At 46.8% G+C, this 25,191-nt stretch overlaps 1 protein-coding gene across 1 annotated transcript in view; it reads left to right on the top strand.

The window, feature by feature from the left end:
- LOC144680096 (disintegrin and metalloproteinase domain-containing protein 12-like) overlaps nt 1-25,191 on the top strand; it is a 268,407-nt gene that overhangs the window by 84,617 nt on the left and 158,599 nt on the right. Inside the window, exons 6-7 of the mRNA XM_078541258.1 lie at nt 3,905-3,981; nt 9,045-9,219. Of these exons, the coding sequence (XP_078397384.1) occupies nt 3,905-3,981; nt 9,045-9,219 (252 nt within the window). The remainder of the gene's footprint in view (nt 1-3,904; nt 3,982-9,044; nt 9,220-25,191) is intronic.

Below are 25,191 nucleotides of genomic sequence, written 5' to 3' on the forward strand. Positions count from 1 at the left end.
GCCTATCTGGTTTCTTCTTTAAAGGTACAGTTGCTGCTGAATGAAACTGTTATCATTCCCTTACTGAGGTCTATAAGACCATAAGACATAGGAGCAGAAATTAGGCCATTCGGCCCATAGAGTCTGCTCCGCCATTCAATCATAGCTGATAAGTTTCTCAACCCCATTCTCCCGCCTTCTCCCCGTAACCTTTGATACCCTCAAGAACCTATCTATCTCAGTCGTAAATACACTCAATGACCTGGCCTCCACAGCCTCCTGTGGCAATGAATTCCATAGATTCACCACTCTCTGGCTAAAGAAGTTTCTCCTCATCTCTGTTCTAAAAGATCTTCCCTTTACTCTGAGGCTGTGCCCTCGGGTCCTAGTCTCTCCTACTAATGGAAACATCTTCCCCACATCCACTCTATCCAGGCCTTTCAGTATTCTGTAAGTTTCAATCAGATCCCCCCTCATCCTTCTAAACTCCATCGAGTATAGACCCAGAGTCCTCAAACGTTCCTCATATGTTAAGCCTTTCATTCCAGGGATCGTTCTCGTGAACCTCCTCTGGACCCTCTCCAGGGCCAGAACATCCTTCCAGAGATACGGGGCCCAAAATTGCTCACAATATTCTAAATGTGGTCTGGCCAGAGTAGTATAAAGCCTCAGCAGCACATCCCTGCTTTTATATTCTAGTCCTCTTGAAATAAATGCCATGCATTTGCCTTCCTAACTACTGACTCAACTTACAAGTTAACCTTCAGAGAATCCTGGACTAGGATTCCCAAGTCCCTTTGCACTCCAGATTTCTGAACTCTCTCCCCATTTAGAAAATAGTCAATGCCTCTATTCTTCCTACCAACGTGCATGACCTCACATTTCCCCACGTTGTATTCCATCTGCCACTTCTTTGCCCATTCTCCTAACCTGTCCAAAACCTTCTGCAGCCTCCCCACCTCCTCAATACTACCTGTCCCTCCACCTATCTTTGTCTCATCCGCAAACTTAGCCAGGATGCCCTCAGTTCCTTCATCTAGATCATTAATGTATAAAGTGAAAAGTTGTGGCCCCAACACTGACCCCTGCGGAACTCCACTAGTCACCGGCCGCCATCCTGAGAAGGACCCCCTTATCCCCACTCTTTGCCTCCTGCTGACAGCCAATCTTCTATCCATGTTAGTACCTTGCCTCTAACACCATGGGCTCTTATCTTACTGAGCAGCCTCCTGTGCGGCACCTTGTCAAAGGCCTTCTGGAAGTCCAAGTAGATAACATCCATTGGCTCTCCTTTGTCTAACCTACTCATTACCTCCTCAAAGAATTCTAACAGATTTGTCAGGCATGACCTCCCCTTGATGAAACCATGCTGACTTTGCCCTATGTTAGCATGCATTTCCAAGTATTCTGAAATCTCATCCTTAATAATGGACTCTAAAATCTTACCAACGACCGAGGTCAGGCTAATTTCCCGTCTTTTGCCTCACTCCCTTCTTAAACAGGGGGGTTACATTAGCGATTTTCCAGTCCTCTGGGACCCTCCCTGACTCCAGTGATTCTTGAAAGATCACCACTAACGCATCCACTATCTCTTCAGCTATCTCCTTCAGAACTCTGGGGTGTAATCCATCTGGTCCAGGTGATTTATCCACCTTCAGACCTTTCAGTTTTCCTAGCACCTTCTCCTTGGTAATGGCCACCATACTCACCTCTGCCCCCCGACTCTCTTGAACTTTGGGGATGTTACTCGTGTCTTCCACCGTGAAGGCTAACGCAAACTACCTATTCAGTTCCTCCGCCATTTCTTTGTTCCCCACTACTACTTCTCCAGCGTCATTTTGCAGCGGCCCAATGTCCACTTTTGCCTCTCTCTTACCCTTTGTATATCTAAAAAAACTCTTGCAATCTTCTTTTATATTACTGGCTAGTTTACCCTCATATTTAATCTTCTCCCTCCTTATTTCTTCTTTAATTGTCCTCTGTTGGTCTTTGTAGGCTTCCCAATCCCCTGGTTTCCCACTGCTCTTCACCGCATTGTATGCTTTCTCTTTAGCTTTTATGCTGTCCCTGACTTCCCTTGTCAGCCATGGTTGCCTCGTCCTCCCTTTAGTATGCTTCTTCTTCCTGGGGATGAATTTTTGCTGTGTCTCCGTAATTACTCCCAGAAACTCCTGCCATTGCTGTTCCACTGTCTTTCTTGCTAGGCTCATCTCCCAGTCAATTCTGGCCAGCTCCTCCCTCATGCCTCTGTAGTTGCCTTTATTCAACTGTAATACCGTTACATCTGATTCCAGCTTTTTCCTCTCAAATTGCAGGGTAAATTCTATCATATTATGGTCACTTCCTCCTAAGGGTTCCTTCACCTTAAGCTCCCTTATCAAATCTGCCTCATTACACATCACTAAATCTAGAATTGCCTGTTCCCTAGTGGGCTCCATCACAAGCTGCTCCAAAAAGCCATCTCGTAGACATTCCACAAATTCCTTCTCTTGGGATCCACTACCAACCTGATTTTCCCAGTCTACCTGCATATTGAAATCCCCCATGATCACTGTAACCTTGCCTTTCTTACACACCTTTTCTATCTCCTGGTATATCTTGTGCCCCACATCCTGACTACTGTTCGGAGGCCTGTACATAACTCCCATTATGGTTTTTTTACCTTTGCGGTTCCTCAACTCTACCCACACAGATTCTACATCATCTGACCCTACGCCATTTCTTGCTATCGATTTAATTTCATTTCTTACTAACAAAGCAACCCCACCCCCTCTGCCATCCTGCCTATCTTTTCGATAGGATGTATATCCTTGGATATTTAGCTCCCATTCCTGATCCCCTTGCAGCCATGTCTCCGTGATGCCCACCACATCATACCTGCCAATTTCAATCTGCACCACAAGATCATTTGCCTTATTTCGTATACTGCGTGCATTCAGATACAACACCTTCAGTCCTGTATTTCCCATCCCCTTTCTCATTGTCGTCCCTTTATCTGATGTGCTTGAAGTTAGATTCCTAGCCCTTTCCAAACACTCTGTCCTATTTTGTGTTCTGGAGACTTTAATAGCCTCTCCTGGGCTCTCCTTTCTTTTCAGTTTTTTCATAATTTTCCATGAAGTTGAATCCACCCCCCCACATGCTAACCTGCTGCTTTGTTTCCCATTAGTCATACTTCTTGGAGTTTTACCCTTCCCTCCACCCCCCAGACTTTCTAGTTTAAAGTCCTGTTGACCACCCTATTTACCCTTTTCGCTAGAACATTGGTCCCAGATCGGTTCAGGTGGAGTCCGTCCCAACGGTACAGATCCCTCCTGTTCCAATACTGATGCCAGTGCCCCACGAAATTGAACCCCTCTTTCCCGCCCCACTCCCTGATGAGAGGTTTTGTGGAATTCAGTGAAATCCAAAACCAGACCTGGCAGGAACAAACCAAAGTAGTGGTCAGAAAAATAGGGAAGGGAAGGAGCGGTGTCGAGCCTGATAATAAGCAACCTCCTTTATCATGACTTGTTCTTGCTCCAGCACTAACAGCCCTATATGTATAGTTTGCTGCTGTGCATCAGAGATTAACATTTCCAATGTCACATCATATGACAGGGAATGCTGACTTAGCCTTTATAAAATGACTGGTCCCACAAGAGATACAGAATGTGGTTCTGGGGAGAGGGGCCAATATTACTTTTCATAAATATTCACTGCTCTCCCTCTGCCTGACTTATATCCTCCCTTTGACTCTCTCCCAGTGTCAGGTAATCTTCACAACCTCTGCTTCCTGTGTCCCCAATCTCCTCTACTTGAGACTCTCAATATTTTACATTTGCTGATAATGCTGTTTATTATATGGAATTCTTGTCAGCCAGCTCCCTTGGGATGTTATGAATATCAGGAACTTTAATGCTCAGATTTAACCATCTTTCTACAGTATCGCTGCTGCTATGAGGGCTCGGTCAGAAAATTCCCCGGATCCCAGATCTCTGCAAGCATCTGCTCAGGACTCAGGTAAAAAAACCTGACAATTCCTCCTCAGATTGTTACTTAGTTTAGTGAAAACTGGACATAAATATTGAACCTGTAACATGTAGCCTGTTAGTTCAATTGGAGTAATTGTTACTCTCTGTGCGACTGTACTGGGATGTGTTTATTCAGCAGGGTAAGGATTACTCACTGTGTAACTGTACTGGGATGTGTTTATTCAGCAGAGTAAGGATTACTCACTGTGTAACTGTACTGGGATGTGTTTATTCAGCAGGGTAAGGGTTACTCACTGTGTAACTGTACTGGGATGTGTTTATTCAGCAGGGTAAGGGTTACTCACTGTGTGACTGTACTGGGATGTGCTTATTCAGCAGGGTAAGGATTACTCACTGTGTAACTGTACTGGGATGTGTTTATTCAGCAGGGTAAGGGTTACTCACTGTGTAACTGTACTGGGATGTGTTTATTCAGCAGGGTAAGGGTTACTCACTGTGTGACTGTACTGGGATGTGTTTATTCAGCAGAGTAAGGATTACTCACTGTGTAACTGTACTGGGATGTGTTTATTCAGCAGGGTAAGGATTACTCACTGTGTAACTGTACTGGGATGTGTTTATTCAGCAGGGTAAGAATTACTCACTGTGTAACTGTACTGGGATGTGTTTATTCAGCAGGGTAAGGGTTACTCACTGTGTAACTGTACTGGGATGTGTTTATTCAGCAGAGTAAGGATTACTCACTGTGTAACTGTACTGGGATGTGTTTATTCAGCAGGGTATGGATTACTCACTGTGTAACTGTACTGGGATGTGTTTATTCAGCAGGGTAAGGGTTACTCACTGTGTAACTGTACTGGGATGTGTTTATTCAGCAGAGTAAGGGTTACTCGCTGTGTAACTGTACTGGGATGTGTTTATTCAGCAGGGTATGGATTACTCACTGTGTAACTGTACTGGGATGTGTTTATTCAGCAGGGTGAGAGTTACTCACTGTGTAACTGTACTGGGATGTGTTTATTCAGCAGAGTAAGGGTTACTCGCTGTGTAACTGTACTGGGATGTGTTTATTCAGCAGGGTAAGGATTACTCACTGTGTAACTGTGCTGGTATATCAAGGGCAGTCACTCTCACCTCACCTCGGGAGTTCAGCTCTCCCCTCACCATCCAAGGGCCCAAACACTCCTTTCAGGTGAAGCTTCACTTACACTTCCCTCAATTTAGTCTACTGCATTCGCTGCTCCCAATGCGGTTTCCTCTACATTGGAGAGACCAAACACAGACTGGGTGACCGCTTTGCAGAACACCTTCGGTCTGTCCGCAATCATTACCCAGACCTCCCTGTCGCTTGCCATTTTAACACTCTACCCTGCTCTCATGCCCACATGTCTGTCCTTGGCTTGCTGCATTGTTCCAGTGAAGCCCAACGCAAACTGGAGGAACAGCACCTCATCTTCCGACTAGGCACTTTACAGCCTTCCGGGCTGAATATCAAGTTCAACAACTTTAGATCATGAACTCTCTCCTCCATCCTCACCCCCTTTATATCCCCTTTTTTCCAATATTCATTTTTATTTTTTAATCCTTATTTTTTATCCACTTATTTTTATTTTTATTTATTGTTTTATCCCCACCTTTTATCCTATTTTCATTTTTTTTCCCCAGCACCGTCCCCTCCCCCACCCCGCCCCCACCCGGGCTATCTGTCACTTCTTCATGTTGTTCTTTCCAGAGTGCTTACCCTTATCCTGCTATTATCACATTCTGCTTTCTGACCTTAACATCACCATCAGCACCTCCTTTAGCCAGTATCACTATCATTAACACCCCTTTCTCCTTTTGTCCATGACATTTTAGCAATCTCTCCTTTGCTCCCACCTGTTCCACCCCCTTAAACAGTATAAATATCATCACATTTTTACTTCTCTTGAGCTCTGAAGAAGAGTCACACGGACTCAAGAAATTAACTCTGTTTCTCTCTCCACAGACGCTGCCAGACCTGCTGAGTTTTTCCAGCATTCTCTGTTTCTGTTTCTGATTTCCAGCATCTGCAGTATTTTGCGTTGATCTGCGCGGCTTGCTAGGTCATTCCAAAGGATGTTTAAGAGTCAACCCTTGGGTCTGGAGTCACATGAGTGAAGCAGATGGGTTTTTACAACAATCAATGATAGTTTCATGGTCACCATTACTGATTTGTTAATTGGATTTAAATTCCACCAGCTGCCGTGTTGGGACTTGAACCCCTGTCCCCAGGGTATTCAGCTGGGCCTCTGGATTGCCAGTCCCGTGACCTTATCATTCCACCATTCCTTCCCCACTACCTTCTGAATCAGGAAGTCCCAACTCAGGGGCCAGCAGAAGCCAACAGCTCTCCGGGATTTTGGGACCAAGGCGCGCCAAGTTGAATCGGGATTTTTGTCTGTGTTTAGGGGGTCTCACCGGGTACCAAACCTTCAGGCCCGGCAGGTGATGCAAGTGTTGCAGGGGCTGGGCTTGAGAGGCCAATTGGGGGAGGGCTCACTGGGGGGTGAGGAATAAAACATTGGGGTAGCCTCTGATGGACCAAGGGGGCACATTAAGGAGGGCCTCCCCATCAGCCAACAGTCCACACAAGGACACCTGCAGGACTGGCCGCTTTGCCTAGGCTTGGGAATTAATTCGCCACTAAAGAGCATCATTTGGCCAACTGGTGGACAGGGCACCCGATGCCAACCCCGTTGGTGTAATTGCGGTGGAGGTTGTGGTGGGCGGGCAGGTGGAGGCCAGGCCTACTGCTGAATTTAATGAGCACCCTTTCTAACCGCGCCCCACCATCCCTCACCTTCTAACCCATCAACAGGGGAAGAGTAAAATCCAGCCCTTGTAAGCATCATAGTCCTGTAGTAGGCCATTCAGCCCAATTAATCTGTGCTGGTTCTCTGTAGAGCAATCCAGTCAGTCCCAACCTCCTGCTCTTTCCCCATCAGCCCTGGGGGTTTGCTTGCCTCAAATTGCCTATCAAGTTTCCTTTTGGAATGATAGATTGTTCCTGCTTCCACCACCATTGTGGGCAGCGCGTTCCTGTCACCTTCAATGATTTGTGTACATTTCCCTCCAGGTGCCTCTGTTTAACATTGTCTCTTTATTTTATACCTGCCTTTCCCCATTCTTCCTCCCAAAACCCATTGCACGCCTCACTGCAATTCCATTGTATCTGCCACTTGTCTGCTTTTGATTTGCTGTCAAGCCTAAGGTGTGGCACATTATCCAATTGCTTTGGGCAGTCCATGTGCAGCACATCAACCCTCGTGAACCTGCTCCTGGGCCTGGCCAGGTTGGCCATCAACAGGTCCAGGCAGCGGGCGATCGACGGGGTGTCCCGCCCGATTGTTTGTCCCTCTTCCGCGGCTACGTTCGCGGCCGGATGTCCCTGGAAAGGGAGCACACGGTGTCTGCCGGCACCATCGAGGCCTTCCGTACCCGGTGGGCACCGCGGAGACTGGGGTGTTTTGTTGACCCCTTTAATCACATCTTAGTTTGATGTTTGTAAGGTTCCTTTAAAGTTTTTCCTTGATTTTACAGCTGACCTGACTTAGGGGCTGTGCTTGATTTCTCCCTTGTTATTGTTAACTTAGTTAATTGTTTTGACTCTACAAGAGTTACAGCACATCAACACCATGGCGTTCATCAACCCTCTCTGTAACCTCTTCAAAAAACTCAGCTAAGTTAGTTAAAAATGATTTGTCTTTAACAAATCCACACTGGCTTTCCCTGATTAACCCACACTTACCCAAGTGACCATTACTTTTGATCCAGATTATCTTTTCTAGAAGTTTCCCCAGCACCGAGGTCACTGGCCTGTAGTTGCCCATCCCTAATTTTAAAAGTCAACCACATTGCTGTGGGTCTGGAGTCACATATAGGCCAGACCAGGTCAGGACAGCAGGTTTCCTTCCCTGAAGGACATTAGTGAACCAGATGGGTTTTTACCACAATCGACAATGGTTCCATGATCATTATTAGACTTTTAATTCCAGGTTTTTATTGAATTCGAATTCCACCCACTGTCATCTAGGATACAAACCCGGGTCCCCAGAGCATTCCCCCGGGTCTCTGGAATACTAGTCCAGTGACAATGCCACTACGCCAGGATCTGGGGAGCCAGGAGATGGAGTTACTCACCACAGAATTCCCAGCCTCTGACCTGCTGGTGTAGCCACAGGATTTCTAATACATACTCCTTGTGCTTGGTTCAGAGTCCAGTCCTCCATCACTTTACTAAACAGCCGCGGAGAAAGGAAATCAATGCTTCATTGACAGCTCCAGCTTCTTCTCTTAGATCTATTTGGGCAATGATTCAATGTTAATTTATACAACATAAAGAAATGTCAAGTGCTCATGGTTTCTGCTATTGATTCTTTAACAGTCTGGTTGATTGACACTTTCCTCGGGATGATGCATCATCATTTTTAAGAAAGTTATGAATGCCAGTTATTTTAAAGCTTTTTCACACATGGCAATATTATGATAGGGTTAATTGGTTCTGTACAGAGTGTATACTGAGGGTTTTGGGAATGAGTGCTATTAGTTTGCATGGAGCCTATGAGGGGCCCATTAAGGCTGGGTGGGGGCATGGACTGGCATGAGTTGACATGGATGTGGCACAGGGAGAGAGTGGGGTTGGTGATGGGGTGTGGAGGGTGAGGCCTAGAAGGCCTAACATTTAGCAGAACAACTGTGAGAAGTCCCAGTGAACTGAGGAAGGCCTTTTAACCAACCCCCTAGGCATTTGGCAGCCCCTGTGGCCTCCTCTGATCTGTGTCCTGGGGTAGTGTGCCCGACTCTATCCCGCACCCACTATCCCGGAACAAGAAGGGTTACTGTTTCTCGAGGCAAGTGGACCGAGCTGGGAAATTTCTTGACTCAAGTGACTCACCTCTTAAGATAAAAACCCAGCCCAATGTTTAAGGGCATGACCTGTCACAAACCTGAAACATTAAATCTGTTTCTGTCTGCTCAGATGCAGCCACACCTGCTGAGTATTTCCAGCACTCTGTTTTATTAAGGATTAACATTAAGTGTTTTCCCTCTCTCTCTCTCTCTCTCCTCTAGTGCTCTGATTGTTTTCAGTAATCGAACTTACATCATTGAGCATCTTGAGGGGGATAAAGATGGACGCCATTTGTTATACAGACCTGAAGATCTCCCCCCAGGACAGAGTACCTGTGGTGTCAATAATATTTCCCTTGAGTTAACCCTGACTAAGCACCTTCAGCGTTCACAGAGGGTGAGTACTGAGCACTGCAGACAACTGACTAAAAGCAACACATGATCTACATATAGAAATTACAATACACAAACACACCATCCTGACTTGGAAATATATCGCCGTTCCTTCACTGTCGCTGGGTCAAAATCCTGGAACTCTCTCCCTAACAGCACTGTGGGTGTACCTACACCACATGGACTGCAGCGGTTCAAGAAGGCAGCTCACCACCACCTTCTCAAGGGTCCGTGAATGAATAATAAAACCTCATTCAGCCCAACCAGCCCATCTCAGGACTTATAGTAAAAGTTCTAATTGCATTTACCCGTGTGTTCCCATTCTCTTTTCCTTCAACCTCTTTCCAGGCTAAATCCAATGTTGACATAGCTCCTGCCTCAACCCCAAATTTGAAAGAGAATCCTACAGTCTTGCAGTTCTCTGCATGAAAAAGGTTCTGCTGTTTTCAATCTCTTCTTAACCTTGTATGTCTGCTACTTTGTTCTAGATCTTCAATTACTGGAACATTTACTCCCCTTCTCTCACCCTGTCATCATTTTAAGATTTCTTTCATATCACTTAATGTAAATTTTTAAAATTCTTTCATGGGATGTGGGCACCTTTGACCAGGCCAGCATTTGCTGCCCATCCCTCATTTCCCTTTAACTGAGTGCCTTACTAGGCCATTTCAGAGGGCAGTTAAGAGTCGACCACATTAATTTATCCATTTGAGTTTGGAAGAGTAAGAGGCGACTTGATTGAAACCTTTAAGATCCTGAGGGGTCTTGACAGGGTGGATGGGGAGAGGATGTTTCCTCTTGTGGGAGAATCTCACACTAGAGGTCACTGGTTAAAAATAAGGAGATCGCCCATTTGAAAGAGAGATAAGGAGAAATCTTTTCACTCATAGGGCCGTGAGTCTTTGGAACTCTCTTCCTGAAAAGCAGTGGAAGCAGGGTCTATGAATATTTTTAGGGCTGGGGTGGATAGATTCTTGGTAAACAAGGGGGTGACAGGTTATCAGCAGTTGGTGGGATGCAGATTTCAGGTTACTTATCGGATCAGCCATGATCTTATTAAAAGGCAGAGCACACTCAAGGGGCTGAATGGCCTACTTCTTGTTCATATGTAGGCCAGACCGAGTAAGGATGGAAGATTTCCCTCCCTAAAGGGTATTAGTGAACCAGATGGGATATTACAGTAACTGTTGATAGTTGCCATGGTCAGCACCACTGAGACTAGGTTAGAATTCCAGATTTATTAATTGAATTTAAACACCCTCAGCTGCCATTGTGATTTGAACCCATGTCCAGAGTATTGGCTTGGGCCTCTGGATTACTAGTCCAATGACATTCCCATTACACCACTGTCTCCCCGATTAAGATACGGATAAACAAGAACCACAGTAATCAGCAGAGTTCAGACAAAATATATTCCACTAAAATCGGACAGAGTCAGACTGGATTTACGAAAGGGAAATCAGGCTTGACAAATCTACTGGAATTTTTCGAGGATGTAACTAGTAGAGTTGATGAGGGGGAGCCAGTGGATGTGGTTTATTTGGACTTTCAGAAGGCTTTCGACAAAGTCCCACATAAGAGATTGGTGTGTAAAATTAAAGTGCATGGGATTGGGGGTAGTGTATTGAGATGGTTAGAAAACTGGTTGGCAGACAGGAAACAAAGAGTAGGAATAAACGGGTCTTTTTCCGAATGGCAGGCAGCGACTAGAGGGGTACCGCAGGGATCGGTGCTGGGACCCCAGTTATTCACAATATATATTAATGATATAGATGAGGGAATTAAATGTAATATCTCCAAATTTGCAGATGACACAAAGCTGGGTGGGAGGGTGAGCTGTGAGGAGGATGCAGAGATGCTTCAGTGTGATTTGGACAAGCTGAGTGAGTGGGCAAATGCATGGCAGATGCAGTATAATGTGGATAAATGTGAGGTTATCCATTTTGGTAGCAAAAACAGGAAGGCAGGTTATTATCTGAATGGCTATAAATTGAGAGAGGGGAATGTGCAACGAGACTTGGGTGTCCTTGTACACCAGTCGCTGAAGGTAAGCACGCAGGTGCAGCAGGTGGTAAAGAAGGCAAATGGCATGTTGGCCTTCATAGCCAGAGAATTCGAGTACAAGAGCAGGGATGTCTTGCTGCAATTGTACAGGGCCTTGGTGAGACCACACCTGGAATATTGTGTGCAGTTTTGGTCTCTTTATCTGAGGAAGGATGTACTTGCTATGGAGGGAGTGCAGCAAAGGTTTACCAGACTAATTCCTGGGATGGCGGGACTGACATATGAGGAGAGATTGAGTCAATTAGGATTATATTTGCTGGAGTTCAGAAGAATGAGGGGGGATCTCATAGAAATCTATAAAATTCTAACAGGACCAGACAGGGTAGATGTAGATGCAGATATAGCTCTTGGGGCGAAAGGGATCAAAGGGTATGGGGAGAAAGTGGGAACAGGCTATTGAGTTGGATGATCAGCCATGATCATAATGAATGGCAGAACAGGCTCGAAGGGCAGAATGGCCAACTGCTGCTCCTAGTTTCTATGTTCCTATGTAAAAAACACAAACAAACTAGCCAGTGATGAAAAGCTATGGATGGATAAAGTGATCAGGGTGAAACTGAAACCAAAGCGAATGCACCCGCTGAGGGAAAAGACAATAAAGAGGAAGGAAACAAAAGCAATATGAAGAATTTGAGAAGGAAGTAAAAAAATACAAATTAAAAAAGGAGAAATGAATTATGGAATTAGCTTAGCATTAATATAAAAAGCAATGTAAAGAATTCTGTGGACACACAAATAACAAAAGAAAATTCCGGATAAGGGTCATGCCATTCAGGGATATGTAGATAAACTCATAGGTAGTAACAGAGACATGGCAGAAACATTGAACAGTTACTTTGCCTCAATTACCAGGGAGATGACCAAGTTGGGAATGACATTTGAACAAGAGATTAAAAAGATACAAAGACATTTCAGATCAAAAGGGGAAAATAATTGATTAACTAATTAAACATTGAGAGTCTCAGGTTCAGGTGGAATATGTAGTTAAGGCACTGCAAATGCTAAATGCCGAACTGATCAAGTCCCAGAGGGAAACTTGAAACAGCTGCCGAAACAGTGTTTGCAATTTGTATAGTATGAGGAGCGGTTCTGAAATCAGGAAATGATTTCCCCAACTACTTATAGTGATTTTATAGTAAAGTAAACATTTATTAAAAGAATAAAGGAAAAAAAAAACATTTACATTTAAACACAAAAATGGCTTCACACAGTAAACAGTACTTTAAAACAGTTCCACAAATCTTAACTACCCTCAGAGCTAATCTTTCCCTTTTCTGTTCAGCAACTACCCTTATAGATTTTAAAATCTATAGAAGTCCAGTAATTTTTAGCACACACTGCCTTTTTCCTTGGGGTATCCTCTGAGGTTGACAGCAACTGGGTCTTTCAGTCTGGCCTTGTTCACACTGTCTTCTGCGAGATCTGACCAGCTACCCCCTCACATAGGCTTCAGTATTTCCTTAAACGCGTTCCTTCCCTTTGATCTCTCTATTGTTTCAATCAGTCCCTTCAGAAAAGCTTTCTTCCCAGAATTGATTAAATTGTTCTCTACTTTAGCACTTAGACTTGTAAAAACAAACTTACCCTATCTCTACCTCACTTCCTCGCACCTTTTTACAACTTGCATATATGTCCCTTTGAACTAAAACAACTCAATTCAAACTATTTCTGTTATTGTTTGATGTAAAACTCTGATTGAAGTTCCTCTTGGTTCATTAACTTATCAAAACCACTTCTTACTGTTGACTTTAGACCCTTGCCATCACTCTAGCTCTTAATCCAATTACAGTCTGACTTCCAGTATGTAAGAACATATGCCAGAAGATTATTACCAGAAGAAAAATATTACAATTTCTTGTTTTCTTGACACCTCCCCCTTTTTCAGAAAATGAACTGTCATAATTCAAAAAGACAATTTCATTTTCTTAAACTCTTTCCTATTGACTACTACCTATCTCTATACACTATACTATTGCATTATAGGATGCATGCGTTCACATGATAATATATCCAAGGTTTCAGTAAAAATAGAGTCCATTTCACCCCTTTTTCCCAGGTTTCCCAATCTTCTTTGCACCTTAAATCCTTGATAATGCATCCACAATTAGGTTTTCACATCCAACCACATGTATAACTTGCAAGTTAAGTGGTTATAACAATAGACTCCAACTAAACAGTCTCACATTCCGATTTGGAAATCTTTCCAAAAATCTGAATGAGTCAGTGTAAACAATTGTTTCTGATGAATTGTTGGCAACATAAATTTCAAACTGTTGCAATGTCAGTACCAAACTCACTGTTTCTTTCTCAACGGTGGAGTATTTTTGTTGGTGAATATTTAACCTCTTTGAGAAATATCCCACAGGCTCTTCAATACCTGCATCATCTCCCTGCAACAATACAGCACCAACACCCATATCACTCACATCAATAGCCAACTTCAACCGCTTGGCATAAATCGGTGTAGCTAGAACTGGCACTGTTGTCTACACGGTTTTCAGACTTTTTGAATGTATTTTGGCACTCTGACGTCCAGTTGAATTTCTTGTTCTTTTTTAAGAGTTCAGTTAATAGAGCGACCACAGTGTTGAAATTTGGCATGAACTTCCTATAAAAATCACTCACGCCCAGAAATCGTAAAAGTTCCCTTTCCGTTGAAGGCACTGGGAACTCATCAATCACCTTTACTTTTCCATCTCGTGGGGCCATCTGACCATTTCCAATAGTATGGCCTAAATATGTGACCTGTGCTTTTGTAAATTTACTCTTAGCCAGGTTCACCACCAACTTAGCTTCTTGTAGACAATTAAATAGTTCTCTCTGATGCTGTAAGTTCTCCTCCCATGTTTGACTGAATACCGTCAGATCATCAATGTACACAGCCCAGTGACTCAGTCCAGCAATAGACTTGTTAGTCTCTGGAAGGTCGCTGGTGCATTTCTCATACCAAACGGCATGACTTTGAGCTGATCCACCTGCTGTTACAAAAGCTGAAACCTCTTTTGCCCTTTCCGATAGAGGCACTTGCCAATATCCTTTCAGCAAGTCAACCTTTGTAATGAACTTTGATTGTCCCACTTTCTCAATGCAGTCTTCCAAAGCTGATGTAGGATATGGATCAGCTTTTGTCACTGCATTCACCTTTAAATAATGCACACACAGTCTTTGTGTTCCACCCGGCCTCAGCACCTTCACAATAGGTGAACTCCAATTGCTGCAACTCAACTCAATCATGTCATTCTTGAGCATAAACTCAATTTCCTTTTGCACTTGTGATAATTTTACAGGATTTAACCTATGAGGATGTTGTTTGATTGGAACAGAATTCCCCACCTCTACACCATGGACAGCTACCTTTGTTTTTTCCCAATTTATCCCCACAGATAGTTGTGTCTGACTGCAATAGCTCTCTCAAGGCACTTTTGATTCTTATCTAGAAGGCAACTCAGTATTGCATTCAGATTTTTAAGCACTTCCTCATTGTCCAATCGAATTTGAGGAAAGTCAATTTCAGAATCTTCCATCCCTACTACCTTTTCCTGATTCATCACCACTATTTCCTCTTTCTGGTTATCCTCCATATCAAAGTACTTTTTGAGCATATTTATATGACATACTCTCCAGGTTTTTCTTCCATCTGGAGTTCTTACCAAATAATTCACTTCACTTAATTTCTTTTCAATTTGGCAGGGCCCACTAAACCTGGCTTTTAATGGTTCACCTGATAATGGCAACACAACTAATACTTGTTCCAGCTACAAAGCTGCAAGTCTTTGCCTTCCTATCTGCTTCTGTCCTCATCACCTGCTGTGATATTTTTAAATGCTCTTTAGCTAATTCACATGCTCTGTTCAATCTTTCTCTGAACTTTGATACATTGCCCAAAGTGTGGTTTCTGAAGTCTTCCTCACTAACTCCTCGTGAATTAGTTTGAGTGATCCTCTCACCTCATTCTCCTTCATTCTCTCTTCCTGAACAATCTTATCTAGCACAGTTATCAGCAAATTGCACCTCAGTCTCTTTACCCTGTCTTCTAGACGCCTCCTCTTCCTGTCTCAACTTATGTGCCTGGAAACAAACCAGGATCTTCTTCCTGCAGGAATTCTGTGGATAGCTTTTCCACAGGCAGTTCAACTACAGTAGACATCACCAACATCTGTGACCCAGCTATATCATTTCCTAAAATAAGCTGAACCTGCGAAACAGGCAATTTCTCCACTACTCCAACAATCACTTCACCTGTTTCCCAGCTACTTTTTAAATTGACCTTACACAATGCGATACTTTTTGTTTTTCCATGAATTCCCTACATTAATACATTTTCCTGCAAAGTTCCCTCTGAACAATAAACATCATTATCCCATATCGTTAAGGATTGACCAGTTCCTGTATCCCTTAAAATTTGTACCCATTTGCCAACTCCACCTTGTACACATGAAAAGACTTTTCCCTCACAGATGAAATCCTTAAACATGTCTGCAACCTGCCTTTCAACATTCCTTTGAATGGTTCTGTTGAAGAGTCATATGGACTCGAAACGTTAACTGTGTTCCTCTCCGCAGATGCGGTCAGACCTGCTGAGCTTTTCCAGGTATTTTTATTCTTGTTTTCCTTTGATTGGGCTGTGAACCCATTTTCACACCTTTGGCTAACACTTGTGCTTGCTTTTCTCCTTGAACAAATCCTACCAGTTTGTCTTTAAAACCTCTGATTTTACAGTACCTTTCATAGTCCCTACTAATCCAAAAGATCTCCCAAGTAACCCCGAACACATTGACCTCGAATGGCCAATTTTATTACAATGCAAACATTCAAGCTTTCTTACATCTCTTCCACTCTCAGCACCTTCCTCCCCTAGTCTGATGTGAAATCTCGTTACAATCTCCAGCTGTTTCTTCACTTCCTTGACTACCTACCTTCCTCTTACCTTCCCATGTTCTATTCTTCTCAGCTTTAAAAGGGTGTTGAAAAAAAAGGTTTTGATCCATGGACCAGCTCATAATCCTCTGCAATCATCCTCTGCTGTCTCTGCTGCCTGCCCAGCAGGTTTAACACTTTGTTCCTCCACATGGGTTCTTACCACTGAAGGAAGTGAATCTTTAAATTCTTCCAAAAGAATGACTTCTCTAAGGGCTTCATAAGTTCCCTCTATTATTAATGCCCTGATCCATCTGTCAAAATTACTTTGTTTGACTGTTTCAAACTCAATATAATTCTGTCCAGGCTGTTTTCTCACATTTCAACATTTCTGTCTGTATGCCTCTGGAAACAACTCACGGGCACTCAAAATAACCTTCTTCACTGCATCATATTCTCCAGATATTTCTCCTGACAGCGTTGCATATACCTCATTAGCTCTCCCTACAAACCAAGACTGTAAAAATAATGTCCAAATTTATTTTGGCCATTTCATCTGTTTGTCTCTCTTCTCAAATGGGATAAAGAATGCTTCAAACATCTCCTTCTTCAAATGTTGGAAGAGCTAATATAAATTTAAACATCCCCCACAGAGTTCCAATCTAGAAATAAGTCTTTCCTCACCTTCTAGTGCCTCTTTTTTAACTGCCAGCATTTAGCGCTGGAATCTGTACCCCTCTCTTTTTCTCTTTCCTCCTTTTCTAACCTCGCCATTTCTAATTCCCTTTCCTGTTTAATTTCTTCTCATTCTCTTGGCTTTTCTCTCTCCTGATTTTCTGCCTGTTCCCGTTGAAATGCTCGTTCCCTTTCCCTTTCCTCCAATTCAATCTTTTGCGTTTGCAACTGAATTTGAGCCCATTCCAATGACCCACCCTTTTGAGAACTCCGTCTCTCAGGTATCCCTTCCAATTTTAAATGATGTGCTATATCTTTAGCTAGGTCTGATCTCCTTACCCCTGCAGGTAATCCTAACTGTAACTTATTTGTCAATTCAGTAAACTTAGCTTTAGTTACGTTTTGTAAACCAACCAGTTATAACTTCAACTCCCAGACAAGTCTTAGCAACAGCCAAAGCCATACTGCAGTCTCACCCCTTTAAAATCTTACAATGCCACTCCTGGTTCAGTATACTCCTCAACCTCATGGCCTTTAAATTCACCAATTCTAAGCCAATCAAGGAATTATTCTTTTAATATCCCACAAAGAGCCCCCAGTTTTGTTATGGCATGGTGGATGGTGAATGCCAAGCTGCTCAAGTCCCAGAGGGAAACTTGAAACAGCTGCCGAAACATTTTTTTGCAATTTGTATAGTATGAGGAACGGTTCTGAAATCAGGAAATGATTCCCCCAACTACTTGTGATGATTTTATAGTAAAGTAAACATTTATTAAAAGAATAAAGGAACAAAATAAAACACAATCATGCTTCCAACACAAGAATGGCTTCAGACAGTAAACAGTACTTTAAAACAGTTCCACAAATATTGACTTAACTACCCTCAGAGCCAACCTCCCCCTTTTATGTTCAGCAACTATCCTTATAGATTTTAAAATCTATTTTACCACACACTGCTTTTTTCCTTAGAGTGTCCTCCGAGGCTGACAGCGACTGTATTTTCAGGCCTGGTTTTGTTCACACTGTCTCCTGGGAGACCTGACCAGCTACCCCCTCACACAGGCTTCAGTATTTCCTTCAATACATTCCTTCCCTTTGATCTCTCTATTGTTTCAACCAGTCTCTTCAGAATTGCTTTCTTCCCAAATTGATTAAATCATTCTTTACTTTAGCTCTTAGACTTGGAAAAACAAACTTACCTTTTATTCAACTCACTTTCTTAGACCATTTTACAACCTGCATATATCCCCCTTTGAAGTAAAACAACTCAATTCAAACTATAACAAAGACAAAAATAGCTGGAAAAACTCAGCAGGTCTGACAGCATCTGTGGAGAGGAACACAGTTAACGTTTCGAGTCCGTATGACTCTTCATCAGAACTAAGGAAATAGAGAAATTAGGTGAAATATAAGCTGGTAGAGGAGGGTGGGACAGGTAGAGCTGGATAAAGGGTCAGTGATAGGTGGAGGCAAAGAAGAGACTGCCAAAGATGTCATAGACAAAGGGACAAAGGGGTGTTGGTGGTGGTGATATTATCTAAGGAATGTGCTAATGGGGACATTAAGGGTAGCAAGCAGGACAAGATAGTGGCAGATGGCCCTAGTGGGGTGGGGTGGGGGGGAAGGGATTAAAATGGGCTAAAAGGTGGAGATAAAACAATAGATCGAAATACATTTAAAAATAGGTGGGGAAAGAAAAAAAATTTTTTTTTTTAAATTATAAATTATTGGAAAAAGGGGGATCGGAAAGAGGGTGGGGATGGAGGAGAGAGTGCACGATTTGAAATTGTTGAACTCAATATTAAGTCCAGAAGGCTGTAAAGTGCCTAGTCGGAAGATGAGGTGCTGTTCCTCCAGTTTGCGTTGAGCTTCACTGGAACATTGCAGCAGGCCAAGGACGGACATGTGGGCATGAGAACAGGGTGGTGTGTTGAAATGGCAAGCGACAGGGAGGTCTAGGTCATGCTTGCGGACAGACCGAAGGTGTTCTGCAAAGCGATCACCCAGTTTGGTCTCTCCAATGTAGAGGAAACCGCATTGGGAGCAACGAATGCAGTAGACTAAATTGAAGGAAGTGCAAGTGAAATGCTGTTTCACTTGAAAGGAGTGTTTGGGCCCTTGGACGGTGAGGAGGGGGGAAGTAAAGGGGCAGGTGTTGCACCTTCTGCGGTTGCATGGGAAGGTGCCATGGGAGGGGGTTGAGGTGTAGGGGGTGATGGAGGAGTGGACCAGGGTGTCCCGGAGGGAACGATCCCTACGGAATGCCGCCAGTGGGTGAAGGGAAGATGTGTTTGGTGGTGGCATCATGCTGGAGTTGGCGGAAATGGCGGAGGATGATCCTTTGAACGCGGAGGCTGGTGGAGTGATAAGTGAGGACAAGGGGGACCCTATCATGGTTCTGGGAGGGAGAGGAAGGTATGAGGATGGATGCGCGGGAGATGGGCCGGACACGGTTGAGGACCCTGTCAACCATCGTGGGTGGAAAATCTCAGTTAAGGAAGAAGGAAGACATGTCAGAGGAACTGTTTTTGAAAGTAGCATCATCAGAACAGATGCGACGGAGGCGAAGGAACTGAGAAAATGGGATGGATTCCTTACAGGAAGCGGGGTGTGAAGAGCTGTAGTCGAGGCAGCTGTGGGAGTCGGTAGGCTTGTAATGGATATTGGTGGACAGTCTATCATCAGAAATTGAGACAGAGAGGTCAAGGAAGGGAAGGGAAGTGTCAGAGATGGACCATGTGAAAATGATGGAGGGGTGGAAATTGGAAGCAAAATTAATAAATTTTTCCAGGTCCCGACGAGAGCATGAAGCAGCACCGAAGTAATCATCGATGTACCGGAGAAAGAGTTGTGGGAGTGGGCCGGAGTAGGACTGGAACAAGGAATGTTCCAGATACCCCATAAAGAGACAGGCATAGCTGGGGCCCATGCGGGTACCCATAGCCACACCTTTTATTTGGAGGAAGTGAGAGGAGTTAAAGGAGAAATTGTTCAGTGAGAGAACAAGTTCAGCCAGACGGAGGAGAGTAGTGGTGGATGGGGATTGTTCGGGCCTCTGTTCGAGGAAGAAGCTAAGGGCCATCAGACCATTCTGGTGGGGGATGGAGGTGTAGAGGGATTGGACGTCCATGGTGAAGAGGAGGTGGTTGGGGCCAGGGAACTGGAAATTGTTGATGTGATGTTGGGCACCAGAGGAATCACAGGTGTAGGTGGGAAGAGACTGGACAAGGGGAGAGAGAATGGAGTCAAGATAGCAAGAAATGAGTTCCGTGGGGCAGGAACAGGCTGACACGATCGGTCTGCCAGGACAGTTCTGTTTGTGGATTTTGGGTAGGAGGTAGAAGCGGGCCGTCCGAGGTTGGGAGACGATCAGGTTGGAAGCCTTGGAGGGAAGATCTCCAGAGGAGATGAGGTCAGTAACAGTCCTGGAAACAATGGCTTGATGTTCAGTGGTGGGGTCATGGTCCAGGGGGAGGTAGGAGGAAGTGTCTGCGAGTTGACGCTCAGCCTCCGCGAGGTAGAGGTCAGTGCGCCAGACAACAACAGCACCACCCTTGTCAAATTCAAACTATTCCTGTTATTGTTTTATATAAAACTCCGATTGAAGTTCCTCTTGGTTCATTAACATATCAAAACCAAGTCTTACTGTTGACTTTCGGCCCTTGCCATCCCCCTAGCTCTTAAATCAATTACAACCTGACTTCCAATACATGAGATAATATGCCAAGGTTATTACCAGAGGAAAAATATTACATTTTCATGTTATCTTTACAGTATGCATGTTTATTTAAAAGACATGTACGCAAGAGACAGAAGTGGGACAATTGCAAATGTATAAAAACTTATTAAAGATAAGCAAACTGTTCATGTGATTCATATGTTAAAAACTGTTTGTAGAACTAACCACAGAATGAACCATAGATTAACATCAGTGACACAAAAAAATAATTCATTCTTTACTCAAAGATGCCACAGAAAACCTCAAGAAACTGAAAATATAATCAAATGATAGGAACAGGATGAGGTCGATTTCCAACTAATTCTTCCTTCCACTCTGTCAATAAGGGATGAGATAACTCAGGCTGTACAGAGTGTGCACTGTGTGTCCTGGAGTCAATCCAAGATTTATACAGAGAATTTACCTTTATCACAGGGATTTTCCTGGGGTTTTCCCTGAGGTTTACAGGACAGTTATTTGGCACTTTATCCTGAGCAGAGTTTAGCTTTTGAGAGGCGGGTTCAGGCCAGAAGGCATTTCACACTGGCAGGTGAAACAATGCACACCCAGTGTGAAACGCGAGAGACAGAGCTCAGCGCTGTCTGTGCACAGGGGGGAGTGTGAAACGCGAGAGACAGAGCTCAGCGCTGTCTGTGTGGGGGGGGAGTGTGTGAAACGCGAGAGACAGAGCTCAGCGCTGTCTGTGTGGGGGGTGGGGGGAGTGTGAAACGCGAGAGACAGAGCTCAGCGCTGTCTGTGTGGGGGGTGGGGGGAGTGTGAAACGCGAGAGACAGAGCTCAGCGCTGTCTGTGTGTGGGGGGGAGTGTGAAATGCGAGAGACAGAGCTCAGCGCTGTCTGTGTGGGGGGGGGAGTGTGAAACGCGAGAGACAGAGCTCAGCGCTGTCTGTGTGGGGGGAGTGTGTGAAACACGAGAGGCAGAGCTCAGCGCTGTCTGTGTGGGGGGGGAGTGTGAAACGCGAGAGACAGAGCTCAGCGCTGTCTGTGTGGGGGGGGAGTGTGTGAAACACGAGAGGCAGAGCTCAGCGCTGTCTGTGTGGGGGGGAGTGTGAAACGCGAGAGACAGAGCTCAGCGCTGTCTGTGTGGGGGGGAGTGTGTGAAACGCGAGAGACAGAGCTCAGCGCTGTCTGTGTGGGGGGTGGGGGGAGTGTTAAACGCGAGAGACAGAGCTCAGCGCTGTCTGTGTGGGGGGGGAGTGTGTGAAACGCGAGAGACAGAGCTCAGCGCTGTCTGTGTGGGGGGGGTGGGGGGAGTGTGAAACGCGAGAGACAGAGCTCAGCGCTGTCTGTGTGGGGGGGAGTGTGTGAAACGCGAGAGACAGAGCTCAGCGCTGTCTGTGTTGGGGGTGGGGGGAGTGTGAAACGCGAGTGACAGAGCTCAGCGCTGTCTGTGTGGGGGGTGGGGGGAGTGTGAAACACGAGAGACAGAGCTCAGCGCTGTCTGTGTGGGGGGGGTGTGAAACGCGAGAGACAGAGCTCAGCGCTGTCTGTGTGGGGGGGGGAGTGTGAAACGCGAGAGACAGAGCTCAGCGCTGTCTGTGTGGGGGGGGGAGTGTGAAACGCGAGAGACAGAGCTCAGCGCTGTCTGTGTGGGGGGGAGTGTGAAACACGAGAGACAGAGCTCAGCGCTGTCTGTGTGGGGGGGGGGAGTGTGTGAAACGCGAGAGACAGAGCTCAGCGCTGTCTGTGTGGGGGGGGAGTGTGTGAAACGCGAGAGACAGAGCTCAGCACTGTCTGTGTGGGGGGGGAGTGTGAAACGCGAGAGACAGAGCTCAGCGCTGTCTGTGTGGGGGGGAGTGTGAAACGCGAGAGACAGAGCTCAGCGCTGTCTGTGTGTGGGGGGGAGTGTGAAACGCGAGAGACAGAGCTCAGCGCTGTCTGTGTGGGGGTGGGGGGAGTGTGAAACGCGAGAGACAGAGCTCAGCGCTGTCTGTGTGGAGGGTGGGGGGAGTGTGAAACGCGAGTGACAGAGCTCAGCGCTGTCTGTGTGGGGGGGAGTGTGAAACGCGAGTGACAGAGCTCAGCGCTGTCTGTGTGGGGGGGAGTGTGAAACGCGAGAGACAGAGCTCAGCGCTGTCTGTGTGGGGGGGAGTGTGAAACGCGAGTGACAGAGCTCAGCGCTGTCTGTGTGGGGGGTGGGGGGAGTGTGAAACGCGAGTGACGGAGCTCAGCGCTGTCTGTGTGGGGGGGAGTGTGTGAAACGCGAGAGACAGAGCTCAGCGCTGTCTGTGTGGGGGGTGGGGGGAGTGTGAAACGCGAGAGACAGAGCTCAGCGCTGTCTGTGTGGGGGGGAGTGTGAAACGCGAGAGACAGAGCTCAGCGCTGTCTGTGTGGGGGGGGGGAGTGTGTGAAACGCGAGAGACAGAGCTCAGCGCTGTCTGTGTGGGGGGGGGAGTGTGTGAAACGCGAGAGACAGAGCTCAGCGCTGTCTGTGTGGGGGGTGGGGGGAGTGTGAAACGCGAGAGACAGAGCTCAGCGCTGTCTGTGTGGGGGGGGAGTGTGAAACGCGAGTGACGGAGCTCAGCGCTGTCTGTGTGGGGGGGGAGTGTGAAACGCGAGAGACAGAGCTCAGCGCTGTCTGTGTGGGGGGGGAGTGTGTGAAACGCGAGAGACAGAGCTCAGCGCTGTCTGTGTGGGGGGGGAGTGTGAAACGCGAGAGACAGAGCTCAGCGCTGTCTGTGTGGGGGGGAGTGTGAAACGCGAGAGACAGAGCTCAGCGCTGTCTGTGTGGGGGGTGGGGGGAGTGTGAAACGCGAGAGACAGAGCTCAGCGCTGTCTGTGCACAGGGGGGAGTGTGTGAAACGCGAGTGACGGAGCTCAGCGCTGTCTGTGTGGGGGGGGAGTGTGAAACGCGAGTGACGGAGCTCAGCGCTGTCTGTGTGGGGGGGGAGTGTGAAACGCGAGAGACAGAGCTCAGCGCTGTCTGTGTGGGGGGTGGGGGGAGTGTGAAACGCGAGAGACAGAGCTCAGCGCTGTCTGTGCACAGGGGGAGTGTGTGAAACGCGAGTGACGGAGCTCAGCGCTGTCTGTGTGGGGGGGAGTGTGAAACGCGAGTGACGGAGCTCAGCGCTGTCTGTGTGGGGGGGGAGTGTGAAACGCGAGAGACAGAGCTCAGCGCTGTCTGTGTGGGGGGTGGGGGGAGTGTGAAACGCGAGTGACGGAGCTCAGCGCTGTCTGTGTGGGGGGGGAGTGTGAAACGCGAGTGACGGAGCTCAGCGCTGTCTGTGTGGGGGGTGGGGGGAGTGTGAAACGCGAGTGACGGAGCTCAGCGCTGTCTGTGTGGGGGGGGGAGTGTGAAACGCGAGAGACAGAGCTCAGCGCTGTCTGTGTGGGGGGGGAGTGTGAAACGCGAGAGACAGAGCTCAGCGCTGTCTGTGTGGGGGGTGGGGGGAGTGTGAAACGCGAGAGACAGAGCTCAGCGCTGTCTGTGTGTGGGGGGGAGTGTGAAATGCGAGAGACAGAGCTCAGCGCTGTCTGTGTGGGGGGGAGTGTGAAACGCGAGAGACAGAGCTCAGCGCTGTCTGTGTGGGGGGGAGTGTGAAACGCGAGAGACAGAGCTCAGCGCTGTCTGTGTGGGGGGGAGTGTGACACGCGAGAGACAGAGCTCAGCGCTGTCTGTGTGGGGGGGGAGTGTGAAACACGAGAGACAGAGCTCAGCGCTGTCTGTGTGAGGGTGAGTGTGAAACGCGAGAGACAGAGCTCAGCGCTGTCTGTGTGGGGGGGGAGTGTGAAACACGAGAGACAGAGCTCAGCGCTGTCTGTGTGGGGGGTGGGGGGAGTGTGAAACGCGAGAGACAGAGCTCAGCGCTGTCTGTGTGGGGGGGGAGTGTGAAACGCGAGAGACAGAGCTCAGCGCTGTCTGTGTGGGGGGGGAGTGTGAAACACGAGAGACAGAGCTCAGCGCTGTCTGTGTGGGGGGGAGTGTGAAACGCGAGAGACAGAGCTCAGCGCTGTCTGTGTGGGGGGGGAGTGTGAAACGCGAGAGACAGAGCTCAGCGCTGTCTGTGTGGGGGGGGAGTGTGAAACGCGAGAGACAGAGCTCAGCGCTGTCTGTGTGGGGGGGGGAGTGTGAAACGCGAGAGACAGAGCTCAGCGCTGTCTGTGTGGGGGGTGGGGGGAGTGTGAAACGCGAGTGACGGAGCTCAGCGCTGTCTGTGTGGGGGGTGGGGGGGAGTGTGAAACGCGAGAGACAGAGCTCAGCGTTGTCTGTGTGGGGGGTGGGGGGAGTGTGAAACGCGAGTGACGGAGCTCAGCGCTGTCTGTGTGGGGGGGGAGTGTGAAACGCGAGTGACGGAGCTCAGCGCTGTCTGTGTGGGGGGGGAGTGTGTGAAACGCGAGAGACAGAGCTCAGCGCTGTCTGTGTTGTGGGGGGGGGGGGAGTGTGAAACGCGAGAGACAGAGCTCAGCGCTGTCTGTGTGGGGGGGGAGTGTGAAACGCGAGAGACAGAGCTCAGCGCTGTCTGTGTGGGGGGGAGTGTGAAACGCGAGAGACAGAGCTCAGCGCTGTCTGTGTGGGGGGGAGTGTGAAACGCGAGAGACAGAGCTCAGCGCTGTCTGTGTGGGGGGTGGGGGGAGTGTGAAACGCGAGAGACAGAGCTCAGCGCTGTCTGTGCACAGGGGGGAGTGTGTGAAACGCGAGTGAC

Source organism: Cetorhinus maximus, chromosome 1 (assembly GCF_964194155.1).
Source record: "Cetorhinus maximus chromosome 1, sCetMax3.hap1.1, whole genome shotgun sequence".
Classification (NCBI taxonomy): domain Eukaryota; kingdom Metazoa; phylum Chordata; class Chondrichthyes; order Lamniformes; family Cetorhinidae; genus Cetorhinus; species Cetorhinus maximus.